General features: G+C 31.5%; 1 protein-coding gene across 1 annotated transcript in view; it reads left to right on the top strand.

Moving 5' to 3' along the window:
• LOC145292033 (ganglioside GM2 activator-like) overlaps positions 1-24,180 on the top strand; it is a 39,221-nt gene that overhangs the window by 8,462 nt on the left and 6,579 nt on the right. Inside the window, exons 2-3 of the mRNA XM_080138057.1 lie at positions 15,449-15,635; positions 16,877-17,084. Of these exons, the coding sequence (XP_079994183.1) occupies positions 15,449-15,635; positions 16,877-17,084 (395 nt within the window). The remainder of the gene's footprint in view (positions 1-15,448; positions 15,636-16,876; positions 17,085-24,180) is intronic.

Raw genomic sequence — 24,180 nt, 5'->3', positions numbered from 1 at the left:
GAGTATGGTTGACTTTTTAAAAGGGACGCGGTTGGCTTTTCATAAGCGTTTTCGGTGCCTTCATCAGTCAATTACTTCACTATTCATAAGTGTATTGCTTGACTTTTAATAAGTGTATGGTTGTCTTTTCATAAGTATATTGGTTGTCTTTTCATAAGTGTATTGGTTGACTTTTCATAATTGTGTTGGTTGACTTTTCAGAAGCGCATTGGTTTAATTTTCATAAAGATATTGGTTGCTTATCATAAGTGCATTAGTTGTCTTATCATAAGTGCATTCGTTGTCTTTTCATAAGCGTATTAATTGGCTTTTCATAAGTGTGTTCGTTGATTTTTTTTCGGCGAGTCTTCATAAGTGTATTCCGTGTCCTTTCGGAAGGGTATGGCTGTCTTTTTGATGGTGCGTGAATTGATTTTTCCAAGTGTATTGGTTGACTTTTCATAAGTGCATTGGTTGACTTTTCATAAGTGCGTTGGTTGTTTTTTCTTAACTGCATTGTTTGATTTTCATAAGTGCATTGGTGGACTTATCATAAATGTATTTGTTGAATTTTAATAAGTGTATTCTGTTGATTTTTCATAAGTGCACGGGGTGATTTTTTATAAGTGTATTTGTTGAATTTCATAAGTGTATTAGTTGTCCTTACGTAAGTGCATTGGTTAACTTTTCATAAATGTATTAGTTGACTTATCGTAAGTGCATTCGTTGACTTTCATACGGGTAATGGTTGACTTATCATAAATGTATTGGTTTACTATTACTAAGTTTATTGGTTGACTTTTCATAAGTGCATTGGTTCACTTTTCATAAGTATATTGGTTGACTTTTAATAAGTGTATTGGTTGCCTTTGATAAGTGCATTGCGTGATTTCTACAAGTGTACTGTTTTATATTTCATATGTGTATGGGTTGTCTTTTCTCTAAGTGTGTTGGTTGACTTTTCAAAATTGTATTGTGTGTATTTTCATAAATGTATTGGTGTATTTTAATAAATGTATTGATTGTCTTTTCATAAGGGATTATGTTGACTTTTCATTAGTATATTGGTTGTGTTTTTATAAATGTATTGGTTGACTTTTCATAAGCGTAGTTATTGAATTTTAATAAGTGTATTAGTTGATTTTCATAAATTTATTTGTTAAATTGTCATAAGGGTTTGGGTGACTTTTGATAAGTGTATGTTCAACGTTTCATAAATGTATAGGTTGTCTTTTCACAAATGTATAGGGTGTCTTTTCATAAGTGCATTGGTTGAGTGTTACTTACTGTATTGGTTGAATTGTCATTAATATATTGGTTGTCTTTTCACAAGTGTATTAGTTGACTTTTTATAATGGTATTGGTTTGCGTTTCAAAAATGTATTTGCTGACTTTTACTAAGTTCATCGGTTTACTTTTCATAATGTATTGGTTAACTTTTCATAAGTGTATTGGTTGTATTTTTATAAGTGCATCGGGTTATTTTTCATAATTGTATTAGTGTATCGGTCGACTTACCATACGTGTATTAGTTAATTTTTCATAAGTGTATTGAATTACTAATCAAAGTGTTTAGGATAACTTTTCATAAGTGTATTAGTTGAGTGTTCATAAAGTGTATTTGTTTTTCACAAGTGTATTGATTGACTATTCATTATTGTATTGGTTGACTTTTCGTAAGTGTATTGGTTGCCTTTCATAAGTGTATCGGTTGAATTATCATAAGTTTATTGGTTGACTTTTTATAAGTGTGTATATTGCCTGTTAATGCGCGTATTTGTTGACTTTTTATAAGTGTATTGGTTGTCTTTTCATAACTGTATTGGTTGATTTTATTTGTGTTTGGTTGACCTTTTGTAATTGTATTGTTTGACTATTTATAATTGTTTTGGTTGACTTTTAATAAGTGTATTGTTTGGCTTTTCATAAGTGTATTGTTTGGCTTTTCATAAGTGTATTGTTTGACTTTTAATAAGTGTATTGTTTGGCTTTTCATAAGTGTATAGGTTTATTTATCATAAGTGTATTGGCTGATTTATCATAAGTGTATTGGTTGATTTATTATAAGTGTATTGGTTGATTTATCATAAGTGTATTGGTTGATTTATTATAAGTGTATTGGTTGATTTATCATAAGTGTATTGGTTGATTTATCATAAGTGTATTGGCTGATTTATTATAAGTATTGGTTGACTATTCATAATCGTTTTGGTTGACTTTTTATTTGTGTATTCGTTGACTCTTCATAACTATATTGATTTTCTTCTAATAAGTGTATTGGTTTACTGATCATAACTCTATTGATTGTCTTTTTATTCGTGCGTTAATTGATATTTAATAAGTGTATTTGTTGTCTTTTGATAAGTGTATTGATTGACTTTTCATAAGTGTGTTGGTTGACTTTTCAAAAGTTTATTGCTTGACATTTCATAAGTGCAGTTGCTGAATTTTCATAAGTGTATTGTTGACTTTTCATATGTATATTGCTTGTCTTTTCATAAATGTATTGATTGACTTTTTATAAGTGTATTGTTTTCTTTTCATGAGTGTATTGGTTGATTATTCGTAAGTGTATTGTTCGACGTTTCATAAGTATACTGGTTAACTTTTCCTACGAGTAAGTGTATTGTTTTTTATAAGTCTATTGGTTGACTTATTATAATGGTATGGGTGGCTTTTCATAAATGTATTGGTTGTCCTTTCATAAGTGTATTTGTTGACTTATCATAAGTGTATGGGTTGATTTTCATAAGTGTATTGTTTATTTTATAGAAGTGTATTTGTTGACTTTTCATTAGTGTATCGGTTGTTGTTACATAAGTGTATTGGTTGACTTAGTATAAGTGAGTTTTTACATATGTGAACAAGTAAATGTTAACACACATGTTGCTAAACTAGAACATGTTCTAAATAAACTTTTATAAAGAACATATTCGTAATACGCTGTTATGAAAGACATATACAAAACAAACTGTTTTAAAACAACATGTTCAAAATAAACTGTTATAAACACATGTTTAAAATAAACTGTTTTAAAAAACATGTTCAAAGTAAACTGTTTTTAAAAAACATGTTCAAAGTAGACTGTTATCAAAAAACAACAACTATAGTTTCTGAATAAACTGTTTTACAAAAACGTCAAATACAGAATAAACTATTATAAAAAACATCATGTACAGAATAAACTGTTATAAAAACATCATGTACAGAATAAACTGTTATAAAAACATCATGTACAGAATAAACTGTTATAAAAACATCATGTACAGAATAAACTTTTATAAAAACATCATGTACAGAATAAACTGTTATAAGAACATAATGTACAGAATAAACTGTTATAAAAACATCATGTACAGAATAAACTGTTATAAAAACAGAAACAATAAGCATTAGTAAACATAAACAGTTTGTGTTTTCTTCAGGACAATGTGTAACTCCACCTGGCCAAAAAATGGCTCAATACACGATAACTGATTTAAATTGAGAGATTCATAATCCACCATATTCTTCAGACCTCTCACCAATAGAGTATCATTTGTTTCTTTGTTCATATAATAATCTGTAAGACAATATGAGCTAAAAGTTAAACTGCAATGTAAATGTTATTTTTAAATAACTTTACGTTAGGGAAATAATAGAATGTGAAATAATAAACTACTCCCAGCGTGTTTGTGATTCTCACAACGTTGGCCTTCAATTTATATTTTTTTTTATAAATGAAACTGATTTACCATTCCACATTATAAAATAATTCTTTTTTCTTTATTTGTTTTATTTAACAATTCGGAGGAGAGATAAACAGAGAAAAAAAAAAAGAAGGAAAAACCATCAGAATGAAAAAAGAAAGAATAAGAGTAGATACTACTAGGACTTAGGGTGTGTGGTAGAATTACATGATAGTTTTTGTGGATGAAAACCGTCAACTTTAATTTGCTGGATTATATTTCATGAGTCAATCTACATGAAATGCCGGAAACGTGTAGTCTAGTTTATATAACCGTGAATATTAGTCGAACCTACATCGGCGGAAACGATATGAAACGATGTAGAAAACAACAAGCAAGATAATGCACATAATAGAAATAATAGAAATAATAGAAATAATAACAATGATCAATCTTTACCTAAAAAATTCCGAAGAATAACATTTATTTTGTTTCAGATTTTTTAGGTGAGCTTTTGTCTAATATGGATTATTCGGACTACTAACCTCAACTTGGTTGTTATTCTCACAACGTCACGATCGTAATAGCTTCCGACATTCAGGTCCATCTTTTAAAACTCGAGAAGCTATACCAAAAGGCGAAGCACGACGGATAAAGGCGTTGATTAATAATAAATTCTACGTAACAATTTTCTAGATGTTGAAAATATCACTTCTATTTAAGCCGAAAATTACTAAGAAATAACATAATAAACAAGGGTGAATTCTGAGGTCCAAATCCGACTAATCAGTCGATCAATAATTAAAACTTGTAACCGGTTATGTCTGACGGAATAAGAATAATCTACCCAGTGCATTAAATAGAGGCCCAGTTCGAAATTCCATGTAGGTTTCTGATTTCGATAAAAAGGTAGCCGCGTTTAACAAAATGCACCTAAAGAAGGTTAGGTCGAAACGTTGTGCAAAAATAAAGATGAAATCAGTCTTAATACTGGAAATATTCTAAAATAACGTTCAGTTTATTCTCATTTCATTCAATTAGTCAAGACAAAACTGTGCGTATTTTCTATTCGCCTCCACATTATCGCATCCTCAGTGTATATTCAGTCTGACTCGTTCATTTGCACTATTAGATGAGGCGGAGGATGTTATTTTTTTTAATCGAACGTGGGAAACAGTGTCCACCTAAGTTCCGTCACATTACTTTCATTTGCATCTACGCGGGCGATTCTCACACTGTCAATAATAATAGTAATAATAATGATGATGATGATGATGATGACAACAATAATAATAATAATAATAATAATAATAATAATAATAATAATAATAATATATTCTGATAAAGCAAGTGTTTCAACATTTATTTAGAAGTGAACCGTATACATACAAATATATAAACACATACACATCGCGATCATGTAAATTTGTTTATATATATATATATATATATATATATATATATATATATATATATATATATATATGTCAGGTCATGTCATATGCTACTGGTACCATGTAACCCATTACTACCTGCCTCATGGTCAGATCACCGGCAACTAAACTGGTTCCCCCACCAGACTTGTTTGGTGAGGAGAGTGGCTAGACTCCCTGAAGGATCAAAAACAAGACCTTTCAAAGGGCGAATGAACCCTTTTTCGGGGTCAACGGCCAACTAGCATCGTGTGTGTTTGTGTGTATGTATGTGTGTGTTGGGGTGGAGAAGACTCCCGTAAGCCGTGGTGAAGACAACCTTTCTAGGAGAAGCAAATCTCTGATGTAAAAAAAACCTTAAAGCGGGAGACCAACATCCATATTAAGCTGGTCTGCAGTTTAACTTATTGCTAGCTATCTTGTTCTTGCTTGTTGTTGGATCTCAACATTTTAAACCGAGAGAGAGAGACTTAGCTGTCGTACAAAGCTAAGACTCTGTAACATCATCTGTGTATAGATACTCCCTCAGGCATTTGTCTATTTAAATGGTCTTGTGGCGATGGAAGACATTTTTGGGCTCATGGACTTTAAGTGGGAGTGGCACTCGTCTCACAAGACGTTGCAATCATCATACACACACACACAACTTCATAAATATATAAACGTTTTTTATAAACGAGCATCTTGTACAAATATAAAAAAATGATATTTACATTAATTCTGTTTTATAACTAAATCCTCTTTACTAAAATTTGGGTACTCCTGCAGTATTTTACCCACCGATTTCACGATCTTAGCCGAGCGTTGACGAACGCTTTCGGCGTTAACGCCGACGAAAGCCGAGAATTCGGAGCTACTAGGGTGCAAGAACGCTAAAAGTATGTGAATAGCAACAACATTACAAGGAAAAGATATTACACACACACACAACATAAAATTAATACAAAAAATTTGGATAAAATAAATCACAAACACTTACCGTAAGTTTTTTTAAAGTAAAATAAATTTATTTTGTTGAATATTTTTTTTTTTTTTGGTTCATTTTGTTTTCCGATAGCTTTTTTTTGGGGGGGGGTAAGCAACAGTAATAAACACTTCAATGTTTTTTGTTTTGTTTGTTTGTTTTTAACAAAACGTTATTAAACAGTAACAACAATGTTTTTTTTTTGTTTGTTTTTTTTTCAGTAATGTTTGTGGGGGGGGGACAACAATTACTGTTTATCTTTAGTTCCGACTGGAAGATTTTCTACTGACTGTAGAGAGGCAAAGTAGGGAGCAAAGGGTTTTCAGAGGATGTGGAAAGAAGCTCCTTCCCAAACCGGGTAGCCTTCCGCGATTTGATTTATTATGGAGACAAAAGGGTTGTGTCCAAATTTTTGTCTCCACATAAATTCGCATAAATATGTTTCCAACAGCTCCCGGTTTTTTTTTGTTTTTTTTATCGCTAAATTAAATAGCTGAAATGAAAGGCTGTGTATTTTTACTTTGAACAATAAAATAACTGAAATGAAACGCTATGTGTGTAATTTCAATGAAAATTATTCGTCTGCTGCGCGTTCGTTTGAAGCGCCCTGATTGGCCGATAGAGTATCGTACCGCTCGCCATGTTCCGGCGTTTTCCGACGGATGTCGATCAACGCTCGGCTAAGATCGTGAAATCGGTGGGTAAAATACTGCAGGAGTACCAAAATTTGTAATCCAAAAAAAGTAATACATTTTTTCTGATAAAGTAGAGGTTAATACCTTCCCAAGTGATGTTTTCAATATAGCATTATCCTAATACCCCTCAAAATAAAACCTACTATTTTTAACTTAGAAAGTTGAAGAGCTACGAACACAGGAGTGATACCATTTAAACGAGCGACTTTTTGCGCTTCAGAATTTTGTTCATTTCTGTATAGTCACTACTATTCTCAATAGCACATATCTGCTTCTGACACATGGGTTACTTTCCCCTCACGCCGTCAATATCTGCAACAAAGAGGCAAGTTCAGTCATCATGAAAATGCAATTTGTAATCCCTTTTGATCTATTCGGACGAAATAAAATATAGGAGGCATTACTTTTGGAACCTCCTCATATATACATAAACACTTATTGATTATCATTTGCGTGAATAATATTTTTTCTTGTATAAAATGACAACTAGTTTATAACTAGCAGTATCAGAATTTTTGTAGGAATTTTTGACACCCCTAACACGAAACTGCGAATACAATATAAAAATCTCGTAGTTTCTCTGTTAAAAGTGGGTTATTTATTTTCTTTATGGATTATACTTCCAAAATAAACTATTACAGTTGTTTTAAAAGTAATAATTTTTTTTTTTTTTAAAACAGTAATGAATTTTCCGAACTCAATATTTTTCAATTTTTAAACTTAATATTTTTCAATTTTTAAATTTTAAAAATCTATCAAAATTTTTCTATTTATTCTATTTTTACGATATTTTCAGGGTCAATGTGAAATTTTATGTTCTTTCCAATAAACCGAATATAATATTTTAGACAAACGTTTTTTTTTAAATTCACGCCCCCCCCAAGTGTCACCCATTTTCAACTTTCTCTTAAAAAGTAAATAATTAATTTATGTCGTGGAGTTTTATATATCACAAATTGAAGAGAAAAGGTCAATAAATAATATATTCAAATTTAAAACAAAAAAAAAATCGCTTTTTTAGAAATTTACCTGTAAAGTCCGAAGTTTAAAACCTTATTTTATAAGAACACATTGTTTCTTTTTGTCTTTTTTTTTTTAATGAAACCTTGGTCCTTGCTCCTTTAATTGAAAAAAAAATTAGGGCTTGAATTACATTTTTCGAGGAGTTATAAGCTTAGAAAGATAGGGGGTCGAATAATTCACGCCTCTCATTTTGAAATGTCTATTAAAAAGTAAATAATTAATTTATGTCGTGGAGTTTTATATATCACAAATTGAAGAGAAAAGGTCAATAAATAATATATTCAAATTTAAAACAAAAAAAAATCGCTTTTTTAGAAATTTACCTGTAAAGTCCGAAGTTTAAAACCTTTTTTAAAAAAAAAACACATTGTTTTGTTTTTTTATTTTTTAATAAAACCTTGGTCCTTGCTCCTTTAATTGAAAAAAAAATTAGGGCTTGAATTACATTTTTCGAGGAGTTATAAGCTTGGAAAGATGGGGTGGAATTATTCACTATTTTCACGAAATTTCTGACACTGCTAGTTTATAACCGCGCGTTGAGTGGTGTTAATGTGTATTTCTATTTTTGTATAGTATCTACCGCTAGTATGGAGTAAAATACTTCGTGATATTTCTTGAGAAAATACACTACTTATTTATTAAATAAGAGAGTGAGTAATTACGATGACTTTCGTTTGCGCATTGTTTTTAGTTGCAAAAACACTTAAACTTTATGCTTTAAACGAAAATAATTCACTTTGAATAACGCCGAATTGATTGTATGCTTAGTTTTGGCGGATAATCATCCAAAACATCTCTCAGCTTAAAAAATATTCATGTAATGTTATTTTCTGTAAATGTTTTTAAACTTATAAAAAAATCTTATCAAATTAAATATTCTGTTAGATTTTTTTTGTGTGGAAATCGACCAAAGTTAGCATAAATTTAGCAATAAAGGAAAAATTATTGCAAAGACAGATGTCTATTGGCTTTAGTCTTGAGAAAACCAATGTTATAGGCTGGAAAGAAAATAAAAGTAAGCAGGATGAAAGTTTCACAAGCTGCATTTCTCGGAAATAAGCATCCAGAAATAAGCATCTAGAAATAATCATCCAGAAATAAGCATCTAGAAATAATTATCCAGGAATAAGCATCTAGCAATAAGCATTCAGAAATAAGCATCCAGAAATAAGCATCTAGAAATAATTATCCAGAAATAAACATCTAGAAATAAGCATCTAGAAATAAACATCTAGAAATCAGCATCCAGAAATAAGCATCTAGAAATAAGCATCTAGAAATAATCACCCAGAAATAAGCATCTAGTAATAATTATCCAGAAATAAGCATCTAGAAATAAGCATCTAGAAATAAGCATCCAGAAATAAACATCTAGAAATAAGCATCTAGAAATAAGCATCTAGAAATAAGCATCTAGAAATAAACATCTAGAAATAAGCATCTAGAAATAAGCATCCAGAAATAAGCATCCAGAAATAAGCATCTAGAAATAAACATCCAGAAATAAACATCTAAAAATAAGCATCTAGAAATAACCATCTAGAAATAAGCATCCAGAAAAAAGCATCTAGAAATAGGCATCTAGAAATAAGCATCTAGAAATAAGCATCTAGAAATAAGCATCTAGAAATAAGCATCTAGAAATAAGTATCTAGAAATGAGCATCCAGAAATAAGCATCTAGAAATAAGAATCTAGAAATAAGCATCTAGAAAAGGGAGTTATTAATATCACAATTAGGCATTACCACACAGAAATAATGGAGACTTATGTGAGATTCGAATTCGGGTATTGGCATCGTAAAAACAACTGCCTTAGTAATGTGCACTCTGTCTATTCTTGTTTTGTCAACCAACCACATGTTTCTGTTGGCACAGAAGTAGACAAACGCCAAAATACAATAATCTTTAATTTTTTTTTTTTTTTTTTTTTTTTTTTTTTTATTATATTTTCACCCCAAACAAGGCACATTGCCACTTTGGTGTAGGGGGCTACTATCAGGGGAAACATCTACTGGGGCACTATGTAGGGATTAGGGCAGCGAGATGTTGGTTCACGTTGCACTTGAACTTATGCATGTCAGTACAGTTGGGGAAGCAGTGACCTGGAATGGAATTCCAAAGTCTAGCAGTTCTGGGGAAGAAACTACTGGAGTAGAACGATCTTTTACATCTAGGGATCTCTACAGTGTGGGGGTGGGATTTTGCAGCTTGTCGGGTCTGTCGAGGGTGTTCACGTCGTGGGGGCACAAGTGCTTGCAGTTCTTCAGAGCATTCACCATTATAATACTTGTAGAACAGGCAGAGGGATGCAACGTTTCGACGATGGGACAGAGGCTGAAGTTTTGATGCCAGTTCAGGGCCTATCAGATTTGCGACTCTCTTTTGAACCCTGTCAAGGAGAGAGAGACTAGTAGCCGATGCACCGGCCCAAATATGACAGCAATACTCCATACATGGGCGAATAGTGGCCTTATAGAGGTACAGGATACTTTCGGGTGTTAGAAGTTTTCTAGCACGGTAGAGAGAGCCCACCTTCCTCGCAGCGGCCCTGGCAATGCCCTCGATGTAATTGTTCCAGCTCATGTTTCCTGTGAACGTTAGGCCAAGGAGCTTGAAAGACGTACTCTCAGCTAAAGAGTTGTTGGCCATTGCTATAGGTGGTAGAGAAGGTTTCCTGTAATTATTGAATGAAACCAGTTTTGTCTTGGTGGCATTGAACGTTACCATCCATTTTTGTCCCCATTCCACTACTGATTTGAGGTCATCCTCCAGTGTTTCTGCCATTACTTTAGATATATGTTCATTTGTTTTCCTGTCGTGCCTGCTATAGAGTGTGGTGTCATCAGCATATATACCCATCTCAGAGGCAATTTTATCGGGGAGGTCATTTATGAATATCAGGAACAGCAGAGGACCAAGGATAGATCCCTGGGGCACTCCGGCATTTATATTATATTGTTTAGACGTACGACCGTCGAGGACAACCTGGATTTTTCTCTTATCTAAGAAGGATTTAATTATGTTAAGTATTCTACCAGTGATACCGTAAGATCTAATCTTCCTGAGGAGACCCTCATGCCATACCCTGTCAAAAGCCTTAGATATATCTAGAGCTACCGCTCTGCCCTCTCCCGCTTTATCCAGTGAATGGTATATGCGTTCAGAGATTACAGTGAGGATGTCTGCCGTGGAACGGGCTTGTCTAAATCCATATTGATGGTCGGTCAGAAGTTTAGCATCTGTAAGGTGCTGGACTAGAGCATGGTTAATTAAGGTCTCAAATATTTTGGCAAAAAGTGGGAGGAGGCTAATAGGGCGATAATTTAATGGGTCAGTTCTTTCGCCAGAATTCTTGAATACTGGTACCACAGAAGCAGTTTTCCAGCAGCTCGGAAAGCAAGATTCATTAAGGCATTTGTTGTAGAGTTTGGAGAGAACTGGAGCTACTTCGGCTGAGCACTTTTTTAATAGCACAGCTGGGATGAGGTCGGGTCCACATGCTTTGGAAGTGTCAAGGTTTTTTATGATAGCATGCACCTGAGCAGGGGTGATTTCCAGATCGTCTAGCTTGGCGTCTGTCCGCATAGGAAAGTCAGGTAGGGGGTGGTTTAAAGGGTCCAGTGTAGAGTTGGAGGCAAACCGACTGGCAAGCATGTTAGCCTTCTCGGTTGCTGAGCAAAGAACCTCGTGATTGTTGGTTAGTGGGGGAATCGTTGATTGCCCATTATTTACTACACTGTTGTAGATTTTCCAGAAGTCACGATTGTACGGCAACCGAAAATGCGAACTCGCTTGCCCGACGTCTTGCCCCCTTACTCCACTTTAGACCCAAGAAACAACCTTTCCAAAATTTCCTTGTTCGATTATGTAAAAATCACTTTTTTCTATGTTCGTGAGTTCATAAAAACTTACGTACCTGGGCCTGATTTTATTTCGGCAACACTATTAAGAAAATGCTTCGCTGAGGTTGCCTCGGTTTTATCCAAACTCTAACAAATGCCTTTGCGAATTTTGCTTCATTGACTGCTGGAAAATTGCTTCTATTGTACCAATTTTTAAAAAATTGCTTCTATTGTACCAATTTTTAAAAAAATTGCTTCTATTGTGGCATTTTAAAAAAAAATTGATCCACTCAATTTTAAAAAATTGCTTCTATTGTAGCATTTTTTTTTAAAATTGATCCACTCAATTTTAAAAAATTGTTTCTATTGTAACATTTTTTTTAAAAATTGATCCGCTCAATTAACGCTAACCCATTAGTATTCTCCCGCTTGAGTCCTTAATAAATTAAACACTAGTCTACCACTTCATACATAATAAACTTCTTTTCCACCGACTGTATGAATTTAGTCAAACCCGTTCTACTGCAAATATCCTAACTGTTATATCTCTAACGTATATCTAACACACTGGATAAGGCAGTTTTTGGTACGATGGTTTTCTCATGAAACTTAAATCATACGGGATTACTGGAAAAATATTTAACATTATCAAATGCTTCTAAGATAAGAAAATATATGTGTTGTACGTCAAAACAACATGATATAAATGCGGGTGGACCAAAAGTTCCATATTCGGACTTTTATTTTCCCTTATATTCATAAATGAACCCCCTGATAATAATGGCTAAAATCTTAAAAGAAACCCCTAGTCTGTAGTGGAATGAGGTCGTAAATGGATGGTAACATTCAATGTTGCCAAGACTAAGTTCGTTCTTTTAATAATTACAAGAAACATTCTCGACCACTGATTGCCATGAGGGGTCAATACACTACTTCGTTCAAACTTCTCGTTTTAACATTTACAGGCAACATGAATTGGAACAAATACATTGAGGTCATTGCCAAGGTTGTTGCAAACAATGTGGGCTCCCTCTACCATGCTAGAAGGTAACTCACACATGAGAGTATTTTGTACATTTACTCACAGTCATTATACGCCTATGCATGGGATATTGTTGCAATATCTTCGCTAGTGCATTTACCACTGGTCTCTCGTTATTAACCAGGGTTAAAAAAGAGAGTCGCCAACCTAATAGGTTTGCACTGTCAGCCAAACTCCAGTCTATGTCCCATCGCCGAAATGCTGCGCCCCTGGACTTATCTAACAAACCTCTTAATGGAATGTGCTCTGACGAACTTAAAGCAGCTGTACCCTCTCGACGTAAATATCCCCAACTAATCCGTTATTGTTATTTTACAACCGCCTGTTTTCATTGATTTCTCCATAAAATTGTGCCATGTATTTTAAACATATTTGATTATTAATTTATTCATATTTGAGGGATTATGTCGTATGCATTCATGTATTAACTCATGTCATAGTTGTGTAATTTTTTTGTATTTGTTTTGTTTAATATCTTCTATTCAATATATAGCATGTCATGTTTTCCTTCATATCTTTAAACTCGTACATGTTCCTCAATTAAAAGTATGCAATTATTAAAGGAATGATAGATTTTTTTGCCTATTTGTGATATTGCTATTTTACACATGATTAGTAGGAAGGATGTTGGATTTTAGTTGCCTGGCGACATTCCCAATGTCTTTTTTAGATTATTTTTTCTCTTTTAATCATGCATTAAGGTTCGACTGTTTCGTATTTACATCTTCATAGACGGTGTAGAGCTATGCATTTCATCATGGCAGGCCCTTTCGATTTTGTCATTTTTCTTGTGGTCAACTAGAGGGTCTTTTCATTAATTTCAGTTTTTTCTTTTTTTTAAATTTTACGAAGACAACTTTTCATACTTTTCTATTACGCGGCATTTCTGCTGTGGTCTTGTTGTTTTTCCCATATATAATTCCAGAAGTGTTTTATTTCCACCACATGTAAGTGATCCGTTTTTTGACGTTCCTCAAGTTACGATTCGGTAAATCTGACATTTATTATTAGTAAATGTTATTTTTGTTGCATTGTATCTGTTTTTATCTGCCCCTGTTCTTTTACTGGCATCTTTTGCCCTAGTTTTTCATCTTTTTGTATATCCTATCTTTTTCTTTATCAGTGGTATTCGTTCTCTCCCGTCGTTTCTGTCTCCTCAACTTCATTTACAGTTTTAGCATTTCATTTTAGATTTGGAATTTAAAATTTGAGTCTAATCTCTCTCCCGAAGTTATTGATCTACTCTTTTGGAGTAGAGTTCACTTCTGTTTTGCTTCCGTCAAGCTTTCGTTTCTTTCATCCTCGTTTCGAATATACTTGATTTGTTCAATTTCTTCTTGAGTAAGTTCTGATATTCCACGGTAAGTAGTGCCTACAGTTTCAGTGTTTATATAGTGCCAAACTTTTACTCGTGATTTGTCATTGTTCAGCATTTTCTTGTTTTCAGCATCTTGCAGGTTATGTTCCAAGAACTATAATATTTTCAGAGTGCTTGAATGTGTCTGAAATTCTCTGTTTAGTTGAGTTGAAGCTGTTTAGTGATGCTTCCATAATAAGATCCAATTTGTCTATTTTCTTCTGTACACTCTATTGATATTTATATTTTATTTATTTTTATAATAAACAATATTTATATTTTATTTATTTTTATAATAAACAATATTTATATTTTATTTATTTTTATAATAAACAATATTTATATTTTATTTATTTTTATAATAAACAATATTTATATTTTATTTATTTTTATAATAAACAATATTTATATTTTGTTTATTTTTATAATAAACAATATTTATATTTTATTTATTTTTATAATAAACAATATTTATATTTTATTTATTTTTATAATAAACAATATTTATATTTTGTTTATTTTTATAATGAACAATATTTATATTTTATTTATTTTTATAATGTCTGCTATATTTATATTTTATTTATTTTTATAATAAACAATATTTATATTTTATTTATTTTTATAATAAACAATATTTATATTTTGTTTATTTTTATAATAAACAATATTTATATTTTATTTATTTTTATAATAAACAATATTTATATTTTGTTTATTTTTATAATGTCTGCTATATTCTAGTAATGGAAAGAGGGCACATTCGCTAAGTTTTCGAGCGAATCGCGTATACACGCCATCAAGGAGCGATTGTCAATCATGACACTTAAATATTTCTGCTTGGTTCCACAACTTTTATGATATCATATTTCAGATATTTGTTTATGTGACGGCAACAGTCCCAGGATCATTTGTGGTTCTGTCACAAGGATTGTGTTTATTTCTTATGTGTGTGATAATGGTGCAAACATAAAAGCAATAAAATATATTCCAACACAAATAGACAATAAGCGACAACCCTATAGAAACCACAAATAAATGGACATATAGGAAAACTCAAGCATATATATTAGAATAGGCAGCTAAAGCATTAAGTTGACACTTATAATAAGTTTTTTTTATGTTACAATATTAAAGTTTAAAGATAACTTCTTCGGTTTTTATTCACGTTCTTTGACTAAAGCTTTTTATTTTTATTCCATTTTGCTTCGTGAAGAAAAGATATTTTTCATCATGGCACTTGCCCAATTATATTTTAAGGTGTCTGTTATCGCTGCAACAGAGGAAATTTAGCGTTACATTTAAAATGTAAATATTAAAGAAAAGATAATATCTGAACGCAGAGAAGAACGAGTAATATCTTTTGATATATGTTAACATTTAATAAGACAGAACACAGAGGGGCATATTGCTGATTTTCTTTGTCTTTTCAATCTTTTTATAGAACCTGGAATCATCCGAATAAAAGAGCTTAAAGTATCCCCATCTCCACTTCCATCACCCGGTAAATTTTACGTCACCATGGAAGAAGAAACATTGGCTCCAATCAATTCATCTCGGGTTGAAATTTCAGTGAAGAAGCAAGCCCTCATTAATGTTCCAGTACCGTGCATATCGAAATTTGGTTCTTGGTGAGTTCCTATTTGTTTGCCCCATCCACGAAGACATAGTTAGACACAAGGTCAGTTTTTAATGTGGGAGAAAATCCAGCTATCCTCCCCCAAAACAAAGAGCACGTTGGATTGGAACAAAATAAAAACTAACTAGGTGTAGTACTTCTTTACTGGAAGAGAAAATAATAGATTAAGTGTAGAATCGGAACAAATACTACATGTTTTCCTGACCAAAAGTCCAAAATTAATTAGCGTTAATTATTACCAACAAATACTTTCAAAATTATATTTCGTCCACGTGCTCTCAAATCTAGAAATATTCAATCATTATTTTGTGATCATTGATACTAATTACAACGGAGTACTGAATTGACCAAATCATTCTAAAAATTAATATATTGAATTATAAACATCTTTGAAATTATATTTTAGATTTTTGAGATAAAGAATAATTGTATTATTTTATTATTTTTAATTTTGTTATTGTTTTCACAGCGATGTAACTTTTTGTTTTTTTAGTGCATCATTGAAATCGATTTATTTTCACCAAACTCAAAAAACGTAATCTTTCAAATTCTCCAGCGATTTTCAACCGGATATATGTTCTAAAGTTTTTTTATCCAGTCATTGATATGTTTAAAGAAGTAGTTTGTGCGAAGAGAGGTCTGGTGAATATTGTTAATCTGCTGAATTTTGTAACCGAATTTATCAAGCTTCAAAAATTTATGCTACAACATTCCGGCATTTTTCTGTTGACTGATGCCGAATGCACACTTTCTTGTGCATCTCGCCAATTTTGATAATCAGGTATCCAACATAAACACGGCTACCATCATCTTTTGTTGTGTTACAGGATTTTGGAAAAATATCCTCGATTAAGCTGATGATCTGGTCATCGTTTATTATAATGAATTATTCACTTTCAATCATACGTTATAATTAAAAATCAATTACGAGGCCATATACTTGTTCAGTCACAAAAACCGTTGTAGTAGTTTCAATCGAAAATATGTTAGAATAAAGCTCCAAAAAGTCAGAATTTCGCAAACAAATTAGCTCACAATGGTTTTGGATGCTGATAAACGATAAATTATATAGTCAATGTTTGATTAAGTAGTTTTCAAAAATTATGACATGGAATTTACAATTAAAGCCTTTTGTATCTCTCAATTCTTATTTCCACACTAACAAAATATCAATAATATGAAACGCGACATTATTTCTCTATCAGCCTTAATATTTAATCGGTCATATTTCAGTACATACCCAGATACGTGTACTTTGTTGGATGATATGGAAAAGAAGAATTATGGCGGTTTACTTGGCCCAATTGCAACTGTTCTAAAGAAGCTTTACCACAGCAAAGGTTTGACCTACAAATGCCCGGTGCCACCACAGAAAATTAAAGTAACGAAAGCGGAATTTACGCTTCCTGCCACTTCATCCGTCATGAAAACTTTTTTGCAGGTAAGTTAAATCTGTAAGGTGTTTGCTAGTGGTGCTACTTTCTTTATTTACCCCTAAAAAAATCTACTACTACTGCACTAAAAATTTTAAATGAGAATAAATTAATACACTTACAGGGACTGAGACTACTACTACTACTACAACAACAACAACAATAATAATAATAATAATAATAATAATAATAATAATAATAATAATAATGTAAGTATATATGTATGTATTCACTTCAAAATAAAAATAATCATGATTAAATATAGGGTAGCCTATTTAAAAATCAAATAGATGTCTTAGCCACGATATTTTATGCGTTATATGAATTTAATATGGAACGGAAGAACAAAAATGCTCAACGAATCGTCTGTTCCGTGGGTTTCATTCAAGACATTGTAGGTTTGAATATAATTATATCTTTAGCTGTTTTCAAATGTCAAATAATTCTTTTTGGCTTCCAGTTAGTGTCAGATCATCAGGATAGAAATAGGGATCGTTTTGTCACTTTCTTGTGTAGTTATTTTATTCATAAATTAGTTTGTAGATTGTTTTAAATTGTGGAATATTATACTTTAGTTTTTAAGTAATGGGTTCTCAGGAGAGAATACGCACTGTTTCAGGCTCAACTCTCAACAACGTTTTTTGCGTATCACTTCCCTAACTGATAATATGTGGCTCTATTATCTGAATTGCAAGTAACCGAACTGTTCAAATAAACTGAATGTTTAATAATATAGTGGCTTTTTTCGGTTAACGGCTAGTGTGTCACGTGTCTTATTGAACGTTTAATGGTTGCGTCTAACATATGCGTTTAGTTAAGACGCGCTCGTATCAATAGAAAAGAAGAATGAAAGAATAAACAAGTAAAATAAATGATCAAAATAAATAAATTAGATATTATAAGTATAAAAAATAAATTAATAAATATAATACAATAAAATAAAAAGTAAATAAATAGAAAGTTTCATGATATGTGTGTGTGTGTGTGTGTGTGTGTGTGTGTGTGTGTGTGTGTGTGTGTGTGTGTGTGTGTGTGTGTGTGTGTGTGTGTGTGTGTGTGTGTGTGCACGATGTCTAAATTTTTTCACTAATGCTAGTTTTGGTAGGAGGGGAGAAATGTGGTAGAAGCCTTTTCTTTGTTTTGTGTTGGTGGAGTGAGAAATAAAAATTCAATTAACCGACTAATAGATTTATTACTTATGTTTTATAAGATCTCCATTTTCAAAGCGATGGTTATACTTCAAAATATGAACAAAAATCGCGTTGAATGTGTGATTATACATAAATAACATTATTTTATATGCTATATATTTATATTTTTATATATTTATACGCTAGTGTAAAGATGTGGTTTTAAACAATCTTCTGTTATCCCAAAGATATCTTACGTTATTCTTTTAATTTGTAATAAATACTTAGGTAGTGCAGTGGCATTTATATATTTTATATTCAGGAATGTCATCATATATAATAAGATATACTAATCATAAATACATATGCGTGTGTCTTCCACTTCTACTAAATCGTGAATTGTTCCAGTTAGTTCACTGTACACTCCCAGTTCTAGTGTTTACTGTTATGGCATTTTTGTCAAACTCTTATTAAATAATAAGAAAATTTATATTATTTATGTCTTTTTATCATATTCATAACATTATGATTGGTGCTATTTATACAAATACAGCAGTTGCATAGTTTATTTTTAGTAGTATCATCTTTATACATAAATACATAGGATAAACCTCTCTGCAAAAACATACAGCTCTGAAGATGCTTTTAGCAAGTACTTCAGTATAACCTGCTAAATTACACGTGCTGAAACAACGAAATATTCGTCTCCCGAATTGATGTATGTATATATATATATATATATATATATATATATATATATATATATATATTAATAGAGATAATTATTGCTTAGAAAAAATGACTACCATATAGAATTTATTTATTTTACTTTTCATGTGGCTGATTTATATTATTAGTGAATATTTTTAGGTATTTCTTATCACGAAATTTTTTCATGCGATAAATATTAATTAAAAAATAAAATTTTGCGTTGAATTATCAATCAATTGCTACCTTTAAAAATGAAATGGTACGGGTTTTTTGTTTTTGTTTTGCTCTAAATCAGCTGTAATTGTAATTATTTACAAAATTAAAAGGAGAAAATGAGAACAAAATATAAAGAATGGAACAAAAGAATGGTTTAAGTCTTTCAATACTAATATGATATCAATTTGTTTATGAGAAAAATAGTGAAAACTTTATTTGATCATAAAAAGTGTTAAGTTCAACAAACAGTTTATATTTTTGCTAGTACCAAACATCTTCCCGCGCGTTTGTGCAGACTAGAGACGACGTAGTTATGAGAATAAAGAGGCCAGATCGTTGGTGTCGTGCGAAAAGAGAAAGGTGAGTGGCAGCTTGATTAGGTCGAATAATGTGCTTTTCAGTTCTGGAATTCTCGCCGTCATTGAAAGATAACTACATAATTATATTCGTTGTAGAAGTTCTCATTTGGTTGAGAGGTAAAACGCTATTAATGAGTTAGCATTTTGGACTCGTCCATCAAAACCTTAGTGCTCAACAACATGCAATATCAATATGCAATATAAATAATATGCAATATCAATGTTATATGATACCAATACTATGGAATATCAATAGTATGTAATATCAATAATATAAATCATCAGTATTATTTATTATCAATAATATACAATATCAAGCGCATACAATATCAAGCATATACAATATAAACATTATGCGATACATAATGTTTACTATAAAGTATATACAATATAACATGCAATATTAAGCATGTGCAATATCAGGAGCATGAAATAGCATGAGCATGAAATATAAAGAATATGCAATATAAAGAATATGCAATATCAAGAATATGCAATACAAAGAGACTGAAATATCAATAATTTGCAATATAAAAATATGCAATATCAGGAATATGCAATAGTAAGATATGCAAAAGAAAAGTATGCAATACCAAAACTATGCAATATCAATAATATATATCAACAATACGTAATATCAAGAATATTTAATATCAGTACTATGCAATATTAACAATATGCAACATTAATAAAATGTAGTATCAATAAAATGCAACATCCATAATATGACATATCAGGAACATACAATTTAATAATAGTTAATATCAAGAAGATGCAATTTCAAGACAATGCAATATTAATAATATGCAACATTAATAAAATGCAGTATCAATAAAATGCAACATCCATAATATGACATATCAGGAACATACAATTTAATAATAGTTAATATCAAGAAGATGCAATTTCAAGACAATGCAATATTAATAATATGCAATATTAATAATATGCAATATCAAGACATCTTAGCATATTTAGATTATTATCTTTTAAATCCATGGTTGACAGAAGTTCCTATTTCTGCAAAATTTTCCCCTGATTGTCGTCATAAAAAAGTAAGGCGATTAATTGATTCTATAATTCTTGGCGTCATAGAAAGAAAAAAAATCGAAAATTATGAAATGCATAATCTGGAAAATTGAAACTCAGAATTACTGTGACTTTATTAAGATGTTGAAACGATGATCATATACTAAATTTCTGTTAACCGTTCTTCGTTATCAATATTTAAAAAAAAATCTGTCAAAATATTTACACTTACGGCATTTATAAATTCACCATGCCCCTATTTACTTGCCTCCCCACGAGGGCAAGGTTAGAGACAAAATCGAGGTTTAATGTAGATAAAACCCGGGTTCCGAAAAGAGGTCAAGATTTAAAAATTTCTTCAGTCTAGAATGATTTCTACTTCACTGACCGCAAACAAATATAATAGCTCAATCACTTGCTCCTTTGAGTTTGCTTAATTTCGTACTTTCCAGCCATTTTATTGGATAAAAACATTTTAGCATTGTTTGAGGTAAAATTAGATAATCGAAGAAAATATACTTTTCGGGGTTCGCGTTAAATAAACATTTTTATAGAAAAAAACAGACACAAATAAAAGAGTTTGTCTTATGTTTATATAATTCTTATAGAACTAATAAGGTTATCGAACATTAAAATATGCACTTTTATAATTTTAGATTAAGTTCAAGCACGAGACTATTTTGGTTGTGGTTTTATATCGATTATTGAACTAGATCTGTTTAAATATGTTTGTGACTGCTTGCCTTATCTTATCCGTTTACTGTTGGGTCATTTCCGTCATCCCTATATTTTCCTTTGTAGTTTTATCTATTTTTGTAGATTATTTTTTAAATATATAGATTTGGGTCATTCACGCAGTGATAATGACATTATAACCTTAATTGCATAAAAATATCCGCTTTTATAATATACTCCATTTGTACACGTGATTAGCATACTCGACTTAATTAATGCGCATAACTATTTTAAAAATAACATTTCATAAGTTTACTATTCGTTTTTTTAATTCAATGTTTGTTTTCATTTCTTATTATTACACACAGTTTTATTTACGAAGATATTTTTAAATCATGGATAGAACATAAGCATTTCGGGTGAAAAGGGTGTTTTTCGACTCTATCTAAGCCAACTTACCTCTAGAAGTTGCGGTTCGGATGAAAATTAAAAATTACAAAGCAGAACGTTCACTCTCGGCTAAAACAATACACACAAAAGAAACAAAGTAAAATTGTCAGTGAATATCCCTTCGCCTCTTTTCCTACACTAATTTCATTACAAAATTATATTCCACCATAATGTGAACAGATATTTCGCTGCTCAACTCCTCCTAGCCCCCTGCTTGACAATCCAAGTGACAATATGCCTTGTTTGGGATAAGAATGAGTAGTATATATAATCGCCCGGATGCATAATCGCCCGGCTGTATAAGTAGTTCCCTTCTCTAATATGCGTGTTTGCGTTATGATATGTATATATGATGTAATTGAGTGCTGATGTGCATTAGTATAACGATGCGTATGTATATAAGTCTGTATTTATGTAAGCATGGTATGGATCAGCGTTTGTACGTAAGTGTATTCTATGTATATGTATATGCGTATGTCTATATATGTATATGTATGTATGTATGTGTGTCTGTGGGTATATATGTGCTTATATCTTTACTTATGTTTAGGTTTTACAGGTTGATATACAAGTAATCATTATATAAATAGTTAAAATCAACTACGCTTGGGCGACCCCATACCCAGCTCCACATTTAAATAAATTCTCCCCATTATAAAAATATCTAATTAGCCACAGTATATAAAGCACTCACTCAAACATCAATTCCAACTCAACAAACAACGAGACAAACTTTTCCATAGATCGCCTCTAAACAGAAATATGTGTATTTTAAATAAAATTTAAACTAACTTAATTAAACCAGATCACATTACGACAACAAGCGTATTGAACGGACCTATCTCAACTAATCAAGTCACCTTTAAATATACACTCAAAATTAAAAGAACCCAACCTTAAACTCACTTAATTAAGTAACCCTTCAAACATTCCAAATTTTCACACCATGAATCGTCTCTATCTTCACCTCATCGGCTCACCCATCCGCACAGCAAAAAACAGCACACCCACCTCTTATCACGCACACCCATTGAAATTCACAAGAATATCCATTTCCCACTTGAACTTAAAATCAAAAGGTCAAACCTTTTAAAGAATACTAAAATACAAATCCTCTCCCCTCACGCCGAAAACATTCAATTAGGAACCTGTATGCTCGCCCAACTTTAACCCCTCCTCTCTCTTTACCCTCTCTATTTCACCTCACTCTCCTCTTTCCTTTATCTAAAATGCTTCCCTCACCCACTTTATAGAACGAACTATCTTTCTACAGAGCTTCACACTTGAAGCAAGCCGTCCAACGCACCGTTCTGAATATCACATCCACGATTATTTTGCTACCTACACTATTGATTTCGAGGTCCATTGCATACTTAACTCAATGCTCAATTTCTATTATTCACGGGGATAATTACAATGGAATGGTATATCCACCCAATTTCGGATACACTTTTTCAAGACCGAGAAAGCATTTGGACTACTGCAACCAACACACACTCAACGCAACAACGAATAAGACTGCCACGTATACTTTTCGAAATATCAAGAAAGAGCAATACGCTTTCGCTATATAGGAATATCACTTTCTCCCATGGGCCTATTTTCTGCCCACCTGGATTTATAACCTCGAACGACATTGTACTCCTTCCGATAATGAATTACCCAGGTTGTATCAACTTCTCTTTTCGTATAATTTTCTCCATATAATTATCCACAACCACTCAAAAAACTATTTTCAATAATTGTGCTGAAAAGCAAAATAGCGTCCATTCGCAGCTGAACATTTTGCTAACTGCGTTTCATTTCCTCTGATGACATGAGCCATTGTTGAAAATCCATGGATTAAGGAAATTAAAATAACCCATTCTATATATTCCTTTTGTCAAACAATAAATTCTTAAATCGAATATATGTCTCTATATGTTGTTTTTTCAGAATTTAACATTTAACCACGAAACTTATATATATATATATATATATATATATATATATATATATATATATATATATATATATATATATATATATATATACACGTTACATATATAAGGTTAATATTTTCCACTGATAAAGTAACCAATGAAGTTTAACAGGGTTAATACAACAGTGCTTAATACCGAAGTAGGGCAAAATATACTTTCTATTTGTTTTTGCATAAGCAATAATATGTCGCTACATATTCATGAACATGTTTCGGTCAGCTAGTTACTGGTAAATGATAAAAATAGAAATAAGGTACTTCTAGATATAAGGTATTTTTAAATAATAAAAATAGAAAGGAGATACTTGTGTAGAATAGTATTCACATGAAAAAAGAAAGAATATCTTACCTGTGACGTACATAAGTTATTAAAACCGTAAATCACGTTAAATATTCGAGTAGTATGACACATATGAAATATAATGTGCTTCTTCACTATATCACCCAGATGATAAAACAAATTCTTACCCCTGACGTACAGAAAATTTAGCACAACAAAAAAGTTATAAAATATATCGAGTTCTTTCATTTTTAAATTAGAAATGACGTACTT

The sequence above is a fragment of the Euprymna scolopes genome, chromosome 13, assembly GCF_053919585.1.
Source record: "Euprymna scolopes isolate OS-2025 chromosome 13, ASM5391958v1, whole genome shotgun sequence".
Lineage (NCBI taxonomy): Eukaryota > Metazoa > Mollusca > Cephalopoda > Sepiida > Sepiolidae > Euprymna > Euprymna scolopes.
This window is presented reverse-complemented; position numbering and strand designations above follow the sequence as displayed.